General features: G+C 35.9%; 1 protein-coding gene across 2 annotated transcripts in view; it reads left to right on the top strand.

The window, feature by feature from the left end:
- Window positions 1–7,632: 7,632 nt before the first annotated feature.
- SPOCK3 (SPARC (osteonectin), cwcv and kazal like domains proteoglycan 3) overlaps window positions 7,633–22,073 on the top strand; it is a 466,791-nt gene continuing 452,350 nt past the window's right edge. Inside the window, exons 1-2 of one of the 2 annotated variants that reach the window (XM_073892466.1) lie at window positions 7,633–7,759; window positions 8,305–8,493. In XM_073892466.1, the coding sequence (XP_073748567.1) occupies window positions 8,305–8,493 (189 nt within the window). In that variant the 5' untranslated portion in view covers window positions 7,633–7,759. Of the gene's footprint in view, window positions 7,760–7,876; window positions 8,018–8,304; window positions 8,494–22,073 lie in introns of those variants that run through there. The other variant, XM_025874422.2, reaches the window with a different exon arrangement.

The raw sequence follows: 22,073 nt of genomic DNA, 5'->3' as shown, positions 1-22,073 counted from the left end.
GGAGAAAGGGGAACCCTCCTACACTGTTGGTGGGAATGCAAGCTGGTGCAACCACTCTGGAAAACAGTATGGAGGTTCCTCAAACAGTTGAAATTAGAGCTACCGTTCGATCCAGCAATTGCACTACTGGGTATTTACCCCAAAGATACAAATGTAGGGACCCGAAGGGGTACGTGTACCCCAATGTTTATAGCAGCAATGTCCACAATAGCCAAACTGTGGAAAGAGCCAAGATTCCCATCGACAGATGAATGGATAAAGAAGAGGTGGTATATATACACAATGGAATATTATGCAGCCATCAAAAGGAATGAGATCTTGCCATTTGCAACGACGTGGATGGAACTGGAGGGTGTTATGCTGAGTGAAATAAGTCAATCAGAGAAAGACATGTATCACATGACCTCACTGATATGAGGAATCCTTAATCTCAGGAAACAAACTGAGTGTTACTGGAGTGGTTGGGGGTGGGAGGGATGGGGTGGCTGGGTGATAGACATTGGGGAGGGTATGTGCTACGGTGAGCGCTGTGAATTGTGCAAGACTGTTGAATCACAGATCTGTACTTCTGAAACAAATAACGCAACATATTTTAAGAAAAAAGAAAAAGAAGAAGATAACAGGAGAGGAAGAAAAGGGGAGTATGTCAGAGGGGGAGACGAACCATGAGAGACGATGGACTCTGAAAAACAAACTGAAGGTTCTAGAGGGGAGGGGGGGAGGGGGATGGGTTATCCTGGTGATGGGTATTGAGGAGGGCATGTTCTGCATGGAGCACTGGGTGTTATGAACAAACAATGAATCATGGAACACTGCAAAAAAAAAAAAAAGAAGCTGCTCATTCATATTTCTTTTTTGCTGTTAGAGAAGTTTTATTTTTCACACATTTTATTCTCATCAACCATTTCATAAGACCAAAGACATACCAATCACAGATTTAAAATTTGAGCTCTTCAAAGAAAAAAACGAAAGGAATTGTATCAATCTAATAAATGATTTTCCAAGATAGATAATCATGGTCTTTTATTGATTTCCTTGCTGTTCTTGGCAGGAAATGGTGGGTTTTGTTCTTTTTTTAAAGCAGCTCTCAATTAACATTTTTAAAATTTATTTTTTAAAAATATTTTTTATATCTTTTTTAAAGCTTTTTTTTAAGTCCAATTAGTTAATATACATTATTATATTAAGTTCAGGTGTATATTATAGTAATTCAACTTCCATTCAACTTTCACTTCCATATATCACCCTGTGCTCATCACTTATTTAACCCATCCCCTGCCCACCTCCCCTCTGGTGACCATCAGTTTGTTCTCTATAATTAAGAGTCTGTTTCTTGATTTGTTTGTCTCTCTTATTTTTTTTTTCCCTTTGCTTATTTGGTTTGTTTTTAAAATCCATGTATGTGTGATATCATATGGTATTTGTCTTTCCCTGAATGACTTCTTTTACTAAACATTATGCTCTGTAACTCCATCCATATCATTGCAAATGGCAAGATTTCATTCTTTTTCATGGCTGAATAATATTCCACTGTGTATATATGTATATATACATATATTATATCACTTGAGATATATATATATATATGTATATATATATATATCACTACTCCTATTATTATTGGGACCTTAGATCCTCCTTGGCACAGGCATTTTTTCAAGATTGGGTATGTAACCAAGTCAAAATTAATATGATTCAAAGAAGCAAATGTTGAAGCTTCTAAGGTGGGGAAACTCCTCTCTGCTTGTGTAGGAGCTGTAGGAAGGGAATTTCTCCCTTTCCCTAGATCTCTAGTATGAGGATGTGAGATTTCTTTTTTTTTTTAAGATTTATTTATTAATTGAGAGAGAGAAATTGCATGAGGTGGGGAGGCACAGAGGGAGAGGGAGGGAGAAACTTTAGCAGACTCTGTGCTCAGCACATATCACATTTTCATCCTTTCATCAGCCAATGGACACTTAGGCTGCTTCCATATCTTGGGCTATATAATGCTGCCCCTGCTGTAAACATCAGGGTACATGTATCCCTTGAATTAGTGTTCTTATACTCTTTGGCTAAGTACCCAGTGTGTGATTGCCGGATCATAAGGTAGTTCTGTTTTTAACATTTTGAGGAACCTTTATTCTGTTTTCTACAGTGGATGTGCCAGTTTGCGTTCCCACCAACAGCACATGCATGAGTGTTCCTTTCTCTCCACATCCTCTGCCACACCTGTTGTTTTTCGTGTTGTTGATTTTAGCCATTCTGATGGGTGTGAGGTGATACCTCACCGTAGTTTCAATTTGCATTTTTCTGATGATAAGTGATGAGCATCTTTTCATGTTTCCATTGGCTATCTGAATGTCTTCTGTGGAGAAATGTCTGTTCATGTGTTCTGCCCATTTTTTAATGGGATTATTTATTTTTGGGGTATTGAGGTTGAAAAGTTCTTTATATATTTTGGATACTAATCCTTACTTGGAATGTCATTTGCAACCACTTTCAAGCGCATTGTTTAGCATTTAGAGAGCAATCAATAAATATTTTTAAGGTAAATGCAAGAGAATAGCTTTTTAACTTTAAGAGAGGAAAAATTTATATTACTTGTAAATTGTTTCATCTTGTTTAACTTTTCATTAAATATGTTCTTTACTTTCAGCAATCCTGTAGAGTACAGGATGCTTACACATATGTATGGACAGTAATCATAACATTCTCTCTTTTTTTAATACAACTGCTTCTCATGGAGAGTACTGCCTATTTATCCAAGAGGACAGAACTAAGTGTCAAGATTTGCAATATCACTTGGGATACTTTTTATCCTCTGAAAATGGGAAACCAATATTAATTTAATAGAGAATGATATGTGAAGCCTGTTTTACACTAGTCAGCTAAAAATAAGTAAACAAACAAAAACTCACAAAGATTAACATAAAAGATTCTTTGTAGATCTTGATTTAGAAACTGTAACTATAGCCAATACTCTACCAGACCAAAAAACATTCTGACTCAACATATATTCTTATATAAAGGTTACTATATTAATAAATCTGCAGGTCAAACCAATTTAAAAAAACATGTCTGTATTAATCTCAAGGGCAGAGGTATTTTTAAAAGTCTTCTTGACTTGCTGATTTTAAAGTTTCCTAACTCTAAGAATATGTGTATTTCTGTACGTGTATGTAGAGTTTACTGTTTCAATATTCTTGTACATTCTATTTTAACCATTTTTGTGTCAGTATCTTGTGCCTCTCAATATAATTTATACTTTTTCCTTAAAAATAGTCAAGAAATATATCTCAACAAAAAGTAAAAACAAATTTTAATTGCCTTATTGGACACTTGCCAGTACCATCTACTTAGTAATCAGTTAATTTAATCAGATTCACCTTCTGGTTTAAATGTTGAAAAATGTCTTTTTAAGAATTACAGTGATTGAACTGATTGATGTGCTTCCCATATTTATTACAGCTTTTAAGTCTGTTTATCTACCAAATGTTTTAGATTAAAATAAATCATAAGAGGACCTGTTTATCAAATCAGATATCTGGTATCTTCTGTTAGCTTAAGTGAGGTTAGTCTCTGAAAACAAACAAACAAACAAACAAGCAAACAAACAACAAAGACCATATTACTATTCTAGCAATTCCATTCTAGTTTAAAAAAATTGTTTACTCTTGGTGTCCCTAATGCAAATCTTAGTAATTACTGCTACTTTCTATTAAATCAAGCACAGATGATTTATAAGACATCTAAAGTTTCAGTAAATAAAATCCCCAAATAAGGACACAGAATGCTCCTTCCTGACATCTTTTTTATGATGATGTTGGCGGGTCTTTAATTTCCTTCTGAATTTTTAATACCCAGAGTATATATGCTGAATTCAAGCTCATATCTCATGAGCTCAAGTTCTTTAATCTGGCAGAAGGCACCACTCTTAGATGATTGACTTTCATATATCAAGTATTGTTTCCCTCACCTTATAATGAAATATTTCAGACATAGCCAAATTATGCCTTTAGGATAACTCATCTATCATTTAATCACAGGTTCTGGTGACTTCAAATACTCTACAAAGCCCCTTACTGGCCATCTCTCCTTATCTTCCACCAGCTGGCTGTAATGGAAAGGCAAACAATATTTGTTTCACTGGCATAAGGAGAGGGAGGCAGTCTGGGTTAATTTTCTTCTCAGCCAACCCAGTAGACTGCCTGCTGGGTTCCAGGCTTGCTTTTGTTGAGACTGGGGGTCTGAGTGAACAAGGCCATTTGAGTCAAGGGCTAAGGTACTCAGCATTGAAGTGGAGTGACTTCTGTCTTAGCTTAGCAAGCTCCCTGATTTAACCATCCCTTCTTTCTTTGACTACCAAGAGATGAGTCCTCACTCTTACTGAAATAAAGTTAAATGAATGCACAACAAGTGGGAGAGAAAGGATACGGGGACAGTGGAAAGGAAGAACATAAACAAAAGATCCAAACAGAAGTTTCTATATATAGAGAGAAAACTTAAAAGCATCATCTTTCTCAATGACTTCATAGGCTTTCAAAAATCCTTCCTTTGTGTTTACTAACTATGGGATTCTGAGCAAGCGGTGAGGAATAAAGGGTAGCATGTACGTAAAGTGCCTAGCACATGGAAGATGCAATGACTTGGACTATTCTATATAGCCTCAGGATGTTAGGAATAACATTTTTACAGTCGCTGGGAAAGAAAGGTAACTTATTAAAGACAACCAAAGGGCGTGTGTGTGTGTGTGTGTGTGTGTGTGTGTGTGTTTCTGTGTGTGTATGAATTTAAAGATATGGAGTTCCGTTAAGGTCTTCATAGGTCTCAATCTCAAAGGTGGTTATAAATGGACCCCTTGTCACCATATACTTAGTATTTATTGTTCTAGGACTATGACAAATCTAAAAATGAGGGTAAGTAAACCTGGAGAAGAAACAGATTTAATATAAAAATAATTTCTAGTAAAATATCTTGCAGATATTTGATAATAGACATTTGTTAATTGATTAACTTAATGTTTAGCACAAGAGGAGTTAAAAGGTTAAGGAAACAAATATAGAGGTAAGGTTCAAGCTTGGAGTGGCTTTAATATTGGCTTCTTATAATGTATATGAAAAATTATTTGGCATGAAGTGACAGAAGTGACAGAAAAAGGGACTGGAAATCTGAATATCTGTGCCTTGCTGTGAGTTTCAATTTTATAAAGCATGATCAGAAACACAAAACCAAGCTCTACCTACATACTTCTGGTGCCAGTGTCTTATTCTGCTTACCCCAAACACCCCACTCCACTTTGTACTTTTTTTAGGTTTTCCGGTTCCCCATGAATGTTCTCAATAAAACAAGGAAGCAGTCAGTGAATTACTCCCCTCTGTGCCAACCCACTTTGACTTGCAAGGTTCCTAACTACCCCTCCCATATCTTACCTCCCACTTAATACTCTTCCTGTATTCTTCCATGCTGTGTTTCCTCTCCACAAGCTTTCAATTAATCTCCATTGAGGTGTTAACTGATAACCAAGGTGTTAACTGAAGTGTGAATTCTTTCAGGATTATTTAAATTTTGAAAGCAGGCTCTTTGAAGACCCAAACATTCAGTAATAGAGAGGAACTGAAAGGAGACTTCCCTGTGATTAATACGTCAAACCATCACACTTAGTAGACTTTTATGCTCACTACTAACTTGCCCAGAAACTTAGCCTTAACAATGGCATGGCTTTGCAAGAAGGTAGAGGTTTAAGGAGCTCTGCTAGTAGTAGTAGTAGTAGAGGAACTAAACCATACCAGACCAGCACAACTGAACTCATTCTATTTCTTTTGGTTAGGGCATTTCAAGCTTGCAGTGTGTTGGTAAAATCCTGCTCTACCTTCAGATATGGAGTTTGATACCTTATTAGAGGCTTTTCTCCCAAGAGAAGTACAAGCAGTGAAAGCTGGATGTGAAGAGATTCTGTGAACATGTCAGGGTCAGCAAATGAAATATATGCATTTTGGGGGTAAATATAAACTTATGGTAAAATATATAACAGATGCTAACATTGGGGGTGGAGGAGTGTTAGCGCATTATCCCTCATCAAATATTTTATAGCAAATAACATACATCTTTTTTACAAGGTAGTTTACAAAGACTAGAATGTAATTTTCAATTTAACAATTATAATTTCTGCTGTGCTTCATAGTTTCATCTAAGGCACAATTTCTGTGCTTTTTCCATTAGATTTAAATTTTTAAAATGAGGTTTTTAAACATGTTAAAATACTCTCATTGAGTCAAATTTTGAGGTAGAGAGATGAAGATAGGGTTATAGGGGGTTGAAGGATGGGGAACAGAAAGAGGAGTTAGTGGAGGGTGGACCTCCAAATGGTTGTCTAAATGATATCTTAAGCAAGAATTAGAATATTCTGAAATACATAATATCGCCAGCTGTGACTAGACTGAAATAGATATAACTGGAGAATTAGTACACCTCAGTGTTTTTAAAGTTATCTGATGTGAGTTTACCTTAATGGGGATGTTTGTGAATTGCACTTGTAGATTCTCTTTTCTTTCCCCCCTTCATCAGAGTGGAAACAGTGGCATTTGAGGAAAATATCTTTTTTTCCTTTCATTTAATTTACGTATTACACATTCATTTTAAATCCTATATTTACAAAAGATAGAAGTCAATGTTAATCATGCTATTTGGTTGCTATTTTAATATAGTTTGAAAAGTGTTACACAAATGTTATATGAGATCGAAATAGAAAATATGAGTGGAAGGTACTGCTGCTATTCAACTAGCTCCTGAAGTTTTGGAAACTACCTAAAATTTTCAAAGGTCATAGCTTTGGGAGATACAGTTTTAGTTGAAGTAACCTCGAATAAATTCAAACAGAGATACATAACGTTATTGTGGTCTTTTGCCTCCACAGATCTCCTGATTTACATATAATATTCACTTCACCTAAATCCTCTGAATCTGTGGGAGAGATTCTCTTCATCAGATTCTGTTTACAGGGGACTAATTACTGATTTCCTTCCAACTTATTCTGAATATGTGGAGAAGCAATGAAAAGCCAAGTATTTTGTCATAAATGGAGGTTTGGAGAGCAAAATTAGTGTTCGGTCTTGAAAATGCTCTTTCATTTTTCAGTAGGGAACATAGATCAGGATTTTAAAGTTTTTGATTCTGGCTCTAGAGCATAAAATACAGTTGCCAATGGATTTTTCAGGGGATATAATATACGGCTTGAGGAAAATTTAGGTGTAATCAAACTTACTACCTAGTAATGATTCTCTGTTTGGCTTTGTGTTTTTTTTTTTTTTTAAAGAAAATCATTTCCACTCTTTAACGTGATAGTCTGCACTCTGTTACAATCCAGAAGTTCACTCAAACATAATTTAATTTTTGACATTAAACACATCTCCCAAGACCCTACAGATACGGCTCTGTCTTAGGGTGGAGCCCAGTCCAAGAGGTTTACAGGACATAAACTCCCAGGGATTCTTGGCTTGGTGATGCATAAAGTTTTCTTCAGATCTCATTTCCCACATCTGAGTGACCAGCTTCGAAATCGCAGAGCAGAGACAACTAAGAGAGATACAGTATATTTTGTGTTAAATTTGTCCAGGAGCAGAGAGAATGTTCAGGCAGTCTCGCGAACATGAGAACCTCTTCTGGAGGGGAGAGGTTATAAAGCAGATAAGGATTCCTAGGCGAGGAGCTACCGCATCCTCTGCCTTCAGCCGAGCGTCGCATCCGGAGTCGACTGCAGCTCGGATCCGGAGAGAGGAAGGTGGGATAGGAGGAGATGGGAAAGGGAGAGGAAAAAAATTTAAAAAAGGAGCTGGGGGAGGGAGGGGTGAAGCAAGGGGAGTAAGCGAGAGAACAGCGCGCGGGGGGAGGTGGAGATGCGGGGAGCGCGCCTGGCGCAGAGAGCTGAGTGGACCGCTCCAGACAGCGGCGCGAGCAGCAGCTCCTGAAAGCAGCGAGTTGGCAGAGCCGGGCTGCATTTCCAGCAGGAGCTGCGAGCTCAGTGCAGGCTCACAGCAAGGTGATGTGCCTGGAAGCATTCTTTTGCCCGGTCGGGTTGCTGCAGCTGGGGCTTCCTCCCTTATACCCACCTCTCCTCCCCCGGGTCTGCGGGTCTGCGTGTGTGTGAGTGCCCGGGTTTGGGGGTAAAACCTACGGGGAGGGGGCACCCTGTCCCTGCTTGTCTCCTCCCTCTACCCCTGTCGTCGCTGATGCATGTATTCCCGGGTATCCCTGTCTTCTTACCCCTTGTTTGACACTGCCCCCCCCCCCCCCCGCCCCGCGCCCCGGTTGTGTCTCCTTTCCCAGATGCTCAAGGTGTCAGCCGTATTGTGTGTGTGTGCAGCCGCTTGGTGCAGTCAGACTCTAGCAGCTGCCGCGGCGGTGGCTGCGGCCGGGGGGCGGTCGGACGGCGGTAATTTTCTGGACGATAAACAATGGCTCACCACGATCTCTCAGTATGACAAGGAAGTCGGACAGTGGAACAAATTCCGAGACGTAAGTGCTGCGCACCCCCATCCCCTGACACAAGAGCGCGCTGCTCCCAGGCGGGGGCCGCAGCGGCTGGGGGCGTGTGTGGGCAGTGGGCTCGATTTTTCGAAGTGAGGGGTTCGGGGTGCCACCGCGGCGCTCAGGGGCTTGAGAAGTTGGCAGTTTCGATGACCCCCTCCCGGCGAGTGCACGGGAAAGGCTTGCTTGCTGGCTGCCCTGGAGTTCAGGTCTCACCAGGTTCCCGCTTGCCTCCTACCTCCGCACTCTCCCACTGTACCTCCCCACCTCCTCGGCCCCCAAAGGTTTGCAAAGTGCTGGCTCTACCTTCTCAACTTCTGAATGGTATTTCTGGCAATAGTAAACACAGTAGATGCGCCTTTGCGATGTATTGCCACTAAAGTAACTAGGATCGATCCCGTTACTAATGGTCCATTAAGGAATTTGAGGGAGGAGGTAGGAAGATGTAAGATTTATAAATGCCGGCTCTCCAAGGGGTGGGAGCCAGTTTGGCCGCACCAGTGGGCAGAAGTTGAACTGCTCCTGATTACATAAAATTGCTGATCAGATTTGTGCTTCAGCATTAACTTTAACACAGAACATGTTTACAACGCATTCGATCCCTTTTTATTCCGAATTGACTCCCTGCCGGAAAATCCGCCGGGTGAGGCGGGGTCGTGAAGGGGGGACTTCCGTAGGTGGTAGCTCTGAAAGGGTTACACTGTAGACTCCCCTGGGGAGTTTCCTCCTGGGTTATTAAGACCGAGGCAGGTTTTGAGACGTTTGTTTGCCTTGGAGTCAGTGGCCGTGACTTGCCAGTCATTTTTTCCCACCCGATCTGAATCGAGCAGCCTGAGAGCTGCCGGCCTCAGAAGCGCAGTTCACCTCCTAGCATTCAACTTGGTTGTCCCAGTGAGGTGGCCGCCCTGGCAGTGGATTACCGCCCCCAGCCCACCCTTTAAAACCCGGAAGGCCTGAAAGGAAGCGAGAGTGATTCACAGACACATTGCCAACCTTTACTGTGACATTTGAGAATTTCTTGGGGAGTCCATCCGCACTGCCCTACGTGGAAATGAGTTAACTTCGTTCATCAGCTCACACTCTGTCACGATGTGAGAAAATAAATGGAAGCTTAGATTAGTTTTCGTCTTGGCTCCTCTAGCCCCTTCTCCCAACACCGCTCACAGGAATTCACTGAAGAGCCAAAACCCGTAGCTGATTCTGGCAGAGGGATTCCTGAAGAGACGCTAATTTTTACTTCAAAATTAGATGTAGCTCATTGATACGAGAGGCATGGGTACAGGGATGAAAAATGGTAATGATAATGATAATACTTAATGGAGGGCTTTGTCTTACGTGCTTTATGAACAAAGCTTAAACATCATTTTAGTGCTAACTGAAATCCTTTACACATTTGTTTTATTTAAGTTTATGCTAATATTGAATACAACCAAAAAAAAAAAACAAGCAAGCAAATGAGATATTTCTAAACCTGGGGAAGAATTTCTGCTTATCATATCCTAATTTGGAAAGAAAAATATTGAAGATTTTGTCATTATTTGAACAGTGCTTCACATAATGATGTTTTATTTATTAATGGCTGCTTGAAAATCTTTTAAAATAAATGTTAGGCTTTCTTATGGTGATTAACAACATAAAATAAAAAAATTAAAAAAATAAAATATATTTTAAATCTTCAATATCTTTCTCTGACTTTATTTAAATTCCTTTATTGAATTATTAAGAGCAACCAGTTATACTTGAGCAGTTTGTAAATGTGTTTGATTTAAACTATGGAGGCAAGGTGAGTTGCCTGAAATAATTAAATATTCCAGGAATTATTCAGCCAAGTTCTATAGACACAGAGTAGAGCATTTTATTGCTATAGTACTTTCAGTTATTCTTACTTGATCTCTGGGGGGGGGGACATTAAAATTATATGTTAAATTTAAGTAAAGGACTTATTGAAATATTTTTAGCAAATATCTGTTTTGAAGCACATGCAATAATGAATATATAATAATTATCTATTTAAAAAGTATATCAGGTTTTAGCATTACCATTTTAGTAAGATAATTATGTTTTTGTAAAGATAACTTCTGGAGGGCATGGAGAAGATAAGTACTATCTTTCCCCCCCTTTTAACCACCTGTTACTTATTTTTAACATGATAAAATGTATGGTGATAGTGTGACATCTCAACTCAGTTCAACTTAGAATCCGTATTTAGACTATCCAGGCTGTACAGATTTTTTTTCCCTTACTGGGAATTATTAGCTTTTTTTTTTTTTCTGTATCTTTTAAGATTTTGTTTATTTTTTTCATTTTCATTTGGAAGCCCGTGGTTATGAGGCATTGACTGAAATATGTTTATGCTGCATGAATCTACCTTTAAATGTTCTGCATCAGCATTGATATCTTAAGTAATGGATTTGCATACTTAGTTTATACAAAGGCAAGGGAACTAGGTAATCAACCTCTTCTTATAGAAATAATTTAACTGAAGTACTTATGTTTACTTTTCTCTCCTATAAAAATAGTTAATTTTATTTACAAAAAAAAAAAAAGCTTTGGAATAGCTAAGCATAACCAAGACTAGAATTAACCTTTACCTTTCTTCATGTGACTATTTTACACAAGCAACATTATTTTACAAGTAACTCCTTAATGAAAGTTTGAACTGTATCTTCTTTTGAATTATATTTAAAAACTATTTTGAATAATATTTGAAAATGCAATCCATCATTATATTTAATTGAATGGTTTTTAAGATAAATGTACTTTTTACATATTATATGCAATAGATATACGTAACATGTTATGTATAATAAAGCTTTAGGAATCAGGAGCATGGAAAGCAAGTATTATGTGAGAGTAGATGAACATAGGAAGCACTGCCATTGATGACTCATTTTCTCAATTTCCTCAGTATAAATCATAGAAAAATAATTAAACCAAAGCCAAGCTTAACATAGAAGAAGCCTCAAATAATTTTGACCACTTTATACTAGCAATGCTCTTTGAACAAAGTTTTGTTGCCCTTTAAAGTGTACAGAATGTCATTATATAGACAGAAAACTTATCCTTTTGCAAATTAGTATAAAAAGTCCTGTGGATATTCTAACTCCTATGTTTTAGGAAAAATAAAAGTTTAACTTAAAGATATAGAGAAGTCAACTCATTTAAAAATAAGTATGGTAGATAGAACCAGAATGTTATGTTCAGAGTATAATTATATGTTTTTAAAATAAAGCAAACAAACAAAAAACTTTCAACAACAAGATATATTTAGAAAATACACTGGTTACATGACATTTACTACTTTTTTAGTTCTGGTGAGTAGTGATAAAATCAAGAACACTAGATTCCCCAGTGGAGTAATTGTGAGAATACTACCTTTACCAAGAACAGGTGTAAGGAATTCCTTCACCCCAATCTTGCATATATAAATATATACACGCCTATTAGGAGAATTGAAAATTGAGATCATTATAAGAAGACAAAATCATTAGTTCCTGAATCAAATGGTCTATATGTTGTATATTTCAAATATTTGCGCTTTATAAGCTAATTCAATTATACCCTTAATCATGTAATAAATGAGTATGGAATTTGGAAGCCAATGAATTAATTGATAATGAATGATATAATACTTTTATCAATCTTAAATATTATGACTTCACTAAAGTATATGCTGTAATTAAGAATGACAGAAAAAGATACTGTATGTTGGAAGCAATATAATAAAAGTGTAAGTGGCAATGATGGCCATGCTAATTTCGAATAACTCACATAATAAAATCAGAACTGTATCCATACACTGACATTCAAATACTTCTGATTACATTTATTTTTCAATAAAAATACCTGGGAGTGGGGGTAGTGGGTGGGAGGAGGAATGAATAGGTGCAGCACAGAGGATTTTTAGGGCAGTGAAAATATTCTGTATATTTGTATAATGGTTGCTTCATACCATTATATATTTGCCCAAACCCATAGAAAGTACAGCCCTAAGAGTGAACTCTAAGGTAAACTATAGATTTTGAGTAACTATGATGTGTCGGTGTACGTTCATCTACTGTAACAAATGTAGCACTCTGGTAGGGACTGTTCCTAATGGGGAGGTTATGCTTTTGTGGTGACATGAGGTATATGGGAAATCTCTGTACCCTCCTTTCAATTTTTTCTGTGAACCTAAACTCCTCTAAAAAAGAGTCTTAAAGAAAATCATAACCACAACCCCATCATCTTACAAAACAGAAAAATGAAAACCTGGGGCTCATTTTGAACATTGTTTTAAGAAATGGTTGCCATTTTCTTGGAAAGCCCACAATCAACTTCAGTTTACACTTATTCCTTAAGTAGTTTTTAATACCCTTTAGATATATTGAAAGCAATAAAAAAGTCTTACAATTTGACTTTAAAAAATCAACCTTAAGTTAAAGGACATCTAAAGTGGTGTGAAAATGTAAAATACAGGTTTAAGTGTCTCAGAGGCACTCAAATTAGAAGTTAACTTTTAAAATACCTGATTTAGATATATTGGATAGTAAGGTAACTGTTCTTAACTTTTTTTTCTTTTTATTTCCTTTTCTCATCTGCGTTGAGGTTTCATTTTAGTAGAGTGCACAGATTATTTGAGAGATAATGGCTGATGGGGAGGGATATTTCCTGCCACTTAGTGGCTACAGAAGAGTAAAGCCCCCTGGGAGTCTATCAACTTTTACTGCTATTAGTTAGTAAGTGAACAATTGGTTTCTAAGCCTACTCCAAGTAAAGTATTTCATTGCTTTAAAAGGCATTAAGATTCAAACAATCTTTAAAGAATACTCTCTCAGTACTTTCCTTAAATTTACGATGCACCCTGGTTTTATTTCCTGAGCAGCCAGCATACCTTTAACATGAGGGCTTCTCCTTTGTGGTACCTTAAAATTAATTTTCTTAGTTAAGATATAATTGACAAATTGTAGATATTTAAGTTGTGCAATGTGGTGATTTCATATTCATATATATTGTGAAATGATTACCTTTGGTGTGTGCCAATAGTAGGAAGGAAATTTTTACTACTTTACTTTTCAACAATATGTAACAAAAATAAAGAATTATTAATAATTGGAGAAACTGAACAAATCAAACCAGTATTCTCTCTGTTCAGGAACACTTTCTCAATAATGAATATCTAATTCTGATTTTAAAAAGTACATTTTTAGTGTTTCTCACTGTGAAACAATATTTTTAACTGTGGTAACCATTACATATATTTTATCATAGTTGAGCACAAGCTGTCCTTGGCAATTCTTCACAGTTAATCTGTTGCATTCCCACAGGTGTTTTTCTCTCTTTCTTTTGATCTTTTTGTCTCTTTTGATCTTTTGATGACTATAGGCCACACTGTGTTTACAAATCCATGAAAGTGTATATACTGTACATAGTGTTCATATTTGCAGATCGGACCTGGTAAAGACTGTAGCAGGTGATGTTTTTTATATTTGATTATTATTCATATTGTTTAAATCATTAGAGGACTCAATCAAGAGAGGCAATTGACTGTAAGAGAAGCAATAGGCAGTCTTTGAAGATTCTGGGGCTAGTGAGTTTCTACAGCAGCAAAGGGCTAGCCCCATGCAGTATTGTGATCCCAGTCCATGACATCTGAGTCCCAGTTAAGCAATGGTTGTGGTACAAGCTCCGCTCCCTGTTTCTTAACCCATCTACTACCACCACCACCACTACCATACTCACGAGTTAAGATTGGTTTTGTCAAGTCAGATGTCATATGAGGAAAGCAGGTCAGAGAATACCCACTGATCTACTGGTTTCTGGGAAGGGACTGTCGGGTAGAACTGGTATTACATTGTCAGATCCCATCTGAATTGACTACAAAATTTAGTCAATCTGTCTTGGGTTCATTGCAACAGAAAGAAATTATAGGGAAGTACACAACACTTTTAATTCTCCAGCTCTCATAACTTCTAGTGAATGATTAAGAAATTGTGACCAGGTGGAATAAGAAATAAATTACTTTGTGTATGTTTATATATATACGTTTTATACATTTATATGTATGTATATATATGTTTATGCAAAAATATGTATGTATTATATATATACTTTGTGTATGTCTTCAGATAAGTAACAAGTGAAATCATTAGGAAACCAAAGTGATTATATATCATATTACAGATATTTTTTACATGCTAATTAGAAAACAGACACTCCCTCTAAAATGTTGTTAAGACATGTTTTGGGGTTTGTTTGTTTTTTTCCCCTAGTTAAGTTTTCTGCATCTCATAAATTGCAAGCACAATCTCCTTTCCTATTATATGTGTGGTCACCTCATGCCTTTCTGGGGTTCTTATGAGAAGTCAGCTTGCTTGCGATTACATGCTTAAGCTTTATACCTGATATACCAAAAGAACATCATGTATTGCTATGAAGTGTCTATTTTCCTACTCTTCCAATAAGACTACGGTAAGACTGCTTTTAGATCTCATGATTCTGACTCAGAGTAACATTCTATGTTCTTATGCAACTTTAGTTTTCATGATCTGGACTAGAAATATTTTATTATATTTTATGTATTTATTTTCTAAAGTCTGATCTGTGTATCCTCTACACACACCATCCAATTCCTATAAGCTCTTAGAGTATTTACCTACATTTTTCCCATTTATGAAAATCCTTTCCTTTTTTTCTCTACTCTTTCTACCTCTCCTCGTTTACAGATTCTGCTCCTTATTAGATCTGAACTCCCTACAGTTAGAGATTGTAGTCTCTTCCCCCTCAAAAAAACCTACAGTTCAGGGGTGCTGTGTGTGGGTTAAGCATCCAACTCTTGGTTTCCACTCAGGTCGTGATCTCAGGGTTGTGAGATAAGGCCCTGCATCAGGCTCAGTGCTCAGTGTGGGGTGTGCTTGGGATTCTCTTTCTCTCCCTCTCTTCCTCCTGCTCATGCTCACTCTCTCTCTCTCTCTCTCTCAAATGAATAAATAAATAAATAAATCTTAAAAAATTCCTACAGTTCACTTAGCATTAGCACAGTGACAGGCTCAGAGTTAGCATTAGAAAAGTATTTAATAAATAAAAGAACATTATATTAAATGTGCATTGCCATCTGCACAGTCCTTAAGTAAAGGCTTTTAGAACTGTATTGCTTTTTATTGACCATTTCCATTTCTGACCACTGCCAGCCCAGTTCTGTAATGTGAATGAAAATTTAATTTTATATAAAATATAAGGTTTCAAGTACTAAACTGGTTTAGTCCATAAGTTTCAAATGCTCTAAAAGGGAAATGCTGTGCCAAAACTGTCATGTTCAATTTTAGAGTGGTTAACAGTAGATGGGAATTATATGCATCTTGGCAATCCCTCTGCCATTTCATCCAATTCTTTTCCTATAGTTTCTCTTTGACCACATACATTTTTGCTCTAAAGTCTTTAAATATTTTTTTGCTCCCGACTAAGTAATGTAAATTAAACACCAATATCTTCCCACTTTTTCAACTACTGCACTTCATTTAATGGTTGAATGGCTGAATCCAGATATTTTACAGATAGTCCAGATTTATGTCTTTGACTTCTGCCTCACCTACAATTGCCAGTGCATTAGTCAGAGATAGGTTAAGTTCTTACAAAACGGGGGTTCTGAATCAACATGCCTGAATTAAGATAGAATTTTATTTCCCAACCATGTAATGGTTGAAGTGAGCTTGACGAAATGAGCTGTCCAGGTCTGAACTTTCAGGGTTATTCTCTCAGTGTTTTCTATCATCAGTTGTCATTTCCTACCCAGCAGGAAGGATTGACGAGAAAGTCTAGGATACGCAGCTTACCCTAGAAGTTACCTGGAAGTTGTCACACATGACTTATGTGTGTATGTCACAGACCTGAGCTCAGTGACATGGCTACACCTAGCTAACAGGGAGGCTGTGGAATGTCATCTCTAATGGGAAAGGATTAACAGTAAAAGAAAGAAAGCAAAGCCAGACACCAGGAGGAAGATATTGGTAACAACTATGTCTGTTTCATCCAAGTGTCTCTTGAAATTATTCCCTGTGCCCATGGATAGGAATTTTTGTCAATTCCCATTAATTGTTTGCCTTGCCTTCTGTCTTGTTCCCTCCCTAATATCAGATTACCCCTCTGTCCTCTCTTCAGAGTAGAACTGGAGCATCCAGTATCTAAGGTTCTGTATATAGGAGCTTGAGGGAGTAGAAGTTTGCTAATATCTAAGAGGAAATGTTGGAGGTCAGATCAAAGAAGAAGATCCACATAGATTTTTAAGGAGAGCCTTCCTCTGATGACAAGTCCTATTTTTCTAGTGAAATCATTTAGCATTATCTTCTGTGAAAACATTTTTTTTTTTTTAAGTTATGGATCTTTGGTCATAGGTCCAGATAGGTAATGTGATTGGTGGGAAGTAATTAGAATTTATTTGTTGTTGGGTGGCTCAATTGATTAAGCGCCTGCCTTCAGCTCAGGTCATGATCCCAGGGTCCTGGGATCAAGTCCCACATCAGGCTCCCTGCTCAGCAGGTAGTCTGCTCCTCCCTCTTGCTCTCACCCCGCTGCTCTTTCTCTCTCTGTCTCTCTTTCTTTCTGTCAAATAAATAAATAAAATCTTAAAAAAAATTTACTTGTTGTTCCCCTTAGTTGAAAGACAATACTCTCTATACAAGGTTGTATTTCCTTTAATGCAGGGAAAAAAAAAAAAGGCAAGTATGATTAAATGCAAAGTACCTTTCCCTGGAATAGTACTAGAAATGATGCCATTGTTGGAGTCATGAAGCTTTTAGTCCTGGAAGCAAAGAAAATAATCTCTTTAGCATTAGTATCTCTGGGAGAGTTACAAGATGGTGCACAAAGTAAGATTTGCCAGAAGTGCCATAGAAGCTTTATGCTTTTGAGTTTGTTTCTTGACAGAAGAGATGGTTGAGCTCCTTGCCTGGATCATAAGCAGAGATGGTGAATTGCACTATTTTTTTTTTTTTTTAATAAGAGATCCTTGATACTTCCTCATACTTGCAAAGTGAAAACTTTAGTATTTATTTTTCTTTCATGTATATATATTCATGGCATTCACAAGAGATTACAAAATTTTTGCTTAATATTTTGCTCACATTTAGAATATCTTATAATTAAATTAATAATAATAATATAGCATACAAATATACATGGTAGAAAGGTAAAGAGTCTTTATAAAACCATTTTGCCTTTGTAGTCATGTAATTTCTTCCAAAAGATGATGCTTTCCTCAACATTCTTCCATTGGAAATCACGTGGCTTTTGATATTCTACTCACAAGCTGCTTCCTCTATCAAGGAAATAATGACCTTTGCCAGAAATATTGTCTCCCACTTCTGAACATTTATAGCTGATTTGTCTATTCAGAATCTAGGGGTTATGGCCTAATACACATTTTTATTTCCTCCTCTGGAAATAACACCGTGATAATTCATTGGCCCATTTAATAGTTTTAAAAGTAATCACAAATAAAAAAATCTTTAGAATCTGAGTGAGGTAGGCTCTTTTTTTTTATGTGTAGTTTGTGTGCTTTGGATACTTTTAATCAGTATTATTCTTATTGTAAAATAAGGATAATTCAGTAAAATTCAATATTATGTTTTCATGACTGCTTCATTAGAAACAATGTTATTGATTTTAAAGTTATACTGTTTAAATATGCAAAAGAAAATATTAAGTACCTTGACATTACAGAAATCTGTAATTTTATTTTTTTGTTAGGTTCTATTGTTTGATAGTTTGATTTACTAATGACTTAAATTTAGTATATATATATATTTTCTACACATAATCAAATAACAAGCAACAAATCTGTAAATCTTTTTTTTCTCCTCCATATCCTTCTTTTAAGCTCTTTATATTAATTTAGGAATTAACTATATGCTAATGTGTTTATTTTCAGTTGTTTGTTTTGGGATTTTGTCAATAAAATAATACCATATCTTTATCTGTGTTTTCTGAACATACGAGGTAAAATAAACTACATTTAAACTTGGCTGGATTATTTTTTATAATGGATATCCTCTGTCTGTCTTGTTTTATTTTTGAAAACTAACCATCTGTGCTAGTTGTGTTGAAATAAAAAATCTTTAATTATGTAATAACTAAATCTATATGATATCTATATCTACCTGTGTGTGTATCACATATATTCATATGTATATATACTCATATTCACATAGATATATATTTCAACTAAAATGTCAAAATAATCTAAATGGGAAAAAAGATGTCAGGGAAACTAAAGGCTCATATTTATAAAAACAAATGCAGCTTTATTATACACTTTAATTGGAAATAATTAGAATATTTTATTTAATGAATAGCTGTTACTCTAATCAAATGGCTTTTAAATAGTTTAAATTAATACATTTTTATACTTTATTTGAATAAGGTACTCTTAAAGTTCTACTCAAATAGAGGGAGTGATAATGGTAAAAATGTACTCATTCAAAATATCAAGAGAGGCAAATATTTGAAATAAAATAATAAATATAATGAAAATATAATATTAAGCAATGACAGATTATTCCTTGTGTAGATATTAATAATAGTATAATAATAACAAGCAGTTTCACAGAGTTTATCTAATGCCAGTAGTATTATAAGTTTTTTATGTATTATTTAGTAACAATCCTGTAAGGAAGGCCCAATTATTATCTCAGTATGTAGGCAAGGAAACTGGGGCCCAGAGTTAGACCCAGGTGGTATCAGCAGGATTCTCTCTAGTACTGGCATTTTGGCTCCACTGCCTTATAATAATACTATACTATACTGTACTATACTATAATATACTAAATACTATTTTTGGGTTATCTAATATGTGCCAGACACTTTAAATATATTATCCCATTTAATATAATCTTTAAGAAGTATTTTAGTTTTAATTGTAGTAAAAAAGACATAATATAACATTTACCCTATCTGTTTTTAAGTACACAATTTAGTAGTGTTTAAGTATATTCACACCATTGTGTAACCAATGTCCAGAACTTTTTCATCTTGCAAGACTGAAACTCTACCCATGAAACAACAACTTCCCATTTTCCCCTCTCCCAGCCTCTGGCAATTACCATTTTATTTTCTGTTTCTATTAATTTGACTACTTTAGGTATCTCATATAAGTGGAATCACACAGTAATTGTCCTTTGTGACTGGTTTATTTCACTTAGCATAATACTCTCAAAGTTCATCCATGTTATTGCAAATGGCAGGATTTTCTTCCTTTTTATGCCTGAATAATATTGTATTGTGTGTATAGACCACATTTTTTTATCCTTTCATCTATTGATGGTCACTTGGATTGCTTCCACATCTTGACTATCATGAAAAAGGCTGCTATGAGCATGGGTGTCTAAATATCTCCTCAAGATTCTGCTTTCAATTTTTTGGATATATGTTCAGAATTGGGATTGTAGGATCATATGGTAATTCTATCTTAAATTTTTATAAGAACTGCCCATTTTTCAATTGAGGTTTTTAGTATAATCTTTTAATAACATAAAAGTAGACATTATTAATCTACTTTTATAAATGGGATAGTTTAGTTTCAATAAACTTAATCTGACCAAAATTAGTGAGATTTGAACCTACTTTCTCTAGTTCTGAGGATCATGTTTATTTGTTTGTTTATTCTTTTTTTTGTTTATTCTTATTTATTAACAGTTGGGCATTTCGAATGAGTCATTACAAACAACTCAAACTGTTTCTCTCTCCTTTGAAATGTTGTATTTGGTCCTTTTAAATGGTCACAACAACTGTCTTTATTTTCATTTCTGCTAGACCGATACATTGATAATGATTTGGAATTTTTATTGCAGTTATTGAAGGAGAGTCACGTATACAAGATGACCATGATTTCACTATAATTTGATAATTGTATCTTAAAGCTACAATAGAAGACTTCTAGTAGCCTGCCTTTCATTGGTTTTAGAATAAGTCATATTAGTGAATAAAAATCCAGTAGTTGCATTGCACAGTATTGTTCAAAGAATATTTTTATCTTGGGGCACCTGGGTGGCTCAGTCATTAAGCGTCTGCCTTTGGCTCAGGTCATGATCCCAGGGTCCTGGGATCGGGTCCCACATCGGGCTGCCTGCTCGGCAGGAAGCCTGCTTCTCCCTCTCCCACTCCCCCTGCTTGTGTTCCCTCTCTCGCTGTGTCTCTCTCTGTCAAATAAATAAATAAAATCTTTAAAAAAAAGAATAATTTTTATCCCTATAGGCATACTACATATGACAGTTGCACACAGTTGGCAATTTTATTAGTGATTTTTTTTGATATCACAATGAAATTCTGAATATCTTAGGTGTCAGGAGTGGCTGTTAAAAGGACTACTAATTATTACAGTAGGTGTTACTTGGCTTAGAAGTACAACTACAGCATCTTTGGAAACTGTTAAGCGTCATTTGCCTAACTTCCACCCCCTACAGTTGTGAATTTATTTTCAAAGTAGATAAAGGCAGACAAGGAAAAAGAATTATTTCTTACAATTAAATACCAGGAATTCACACATTATTATCAAATATAAACAAGTATAATCAGTGTTGAATTGGTGCTGAGGAGGCCTACCAATTTCTGTCCACAGTAGGTCACTCATTTTTCTATGTGTTCCGTGTTGAATATCAAAAACTGTTGTAATTCTATTGACTTAAAAAGAAATGAAATTGCATCATAACATCATAACATCGTGTTCCTAGCTTTTAAAATTATTTTGTTGTTTACATATATTCTGGAGACTTTTCCTTCTAGAACTTCATTAAAATTATTAAGTATGAATTATTTCATTGAAAGTGGATTCTCTGTTTTTAGAGTCTTGTAGCAAGATTAATTAGCTGCCAGACTGAAGAAAATATGGAGTGAACAAAATTCAGTGATTTCTGTGTTTTGCACTGATTGAAGTCAAGTAATAATGAGCTTATTTGATGCTAGATTTTATACTAAATATTTATATAAAATAAGTGGTTCTATGAAATATTCTCTGATAAAAATGAAAATAAATGTATATGTCAACTTTGGAACATGTTGAATGTTCCAGATAATTCTGTAGGTATTTATTCTTAGCATAAGGAAAGGCCCATTATTTAGCAGGATGGAAAGAAGGAAAGGGACTAAAAATGCAACAACTTAATCTAATTGTGTCTCCAAATATATAAAACATTACAGGGCATTATCTTCCTGAACACACTAAAATGCTTACTAGCTAGAGGTCCTAAATATAGTAATTTGATAGTCCCTTCATCACAGGTCTCTTCACTTTTCTATCATCAAGCTACTTTGTGACTTTCAAAATATTTACATGGGGTACTGTAGGCAGGATACTCTGAAATATGAGCTTGCTAATTGCTTTGGCACATGGTATTAGCATCTGCTGAAGAACTAGTTTTAGAATATCAGGAGAATATTTATAGGCCTTTCATGGCATACAGTATAGTATGAAATTATAGGCAACCTCCTAGTCTTCCAGTAAGACTGTTTAAGGTGCCCTTGGCAACATCTGATATTCTCCACAAAGGTCCCTGAGGCAGTCAGATTCATCTAAAATGAACATTCCTTGAGGCAAAACT

The sequence above is a fragment of the Callorhinus ursinus genome, unplaced genomic scaffold (genome assembly GCF_003265705.2).
Source record: "Callorhinus ursinus isolate GAN/ISIS: 27379988/994484 unplaced genomic scaffold, GSC_fseal_2.0 scaffold4, whole genome shotgun sequence".
NCBI classification, from domain to species: Eukaryota; Metazoa; Chordata; class Mammalia; order Carnivora; family Otariidae; genus Callorhinus; species Callorhinus ursinus.
Note: the sequence above shows the minus strand (reverse complement) of the source record. Positions and strands in the feature narration are given on the sequence as shown.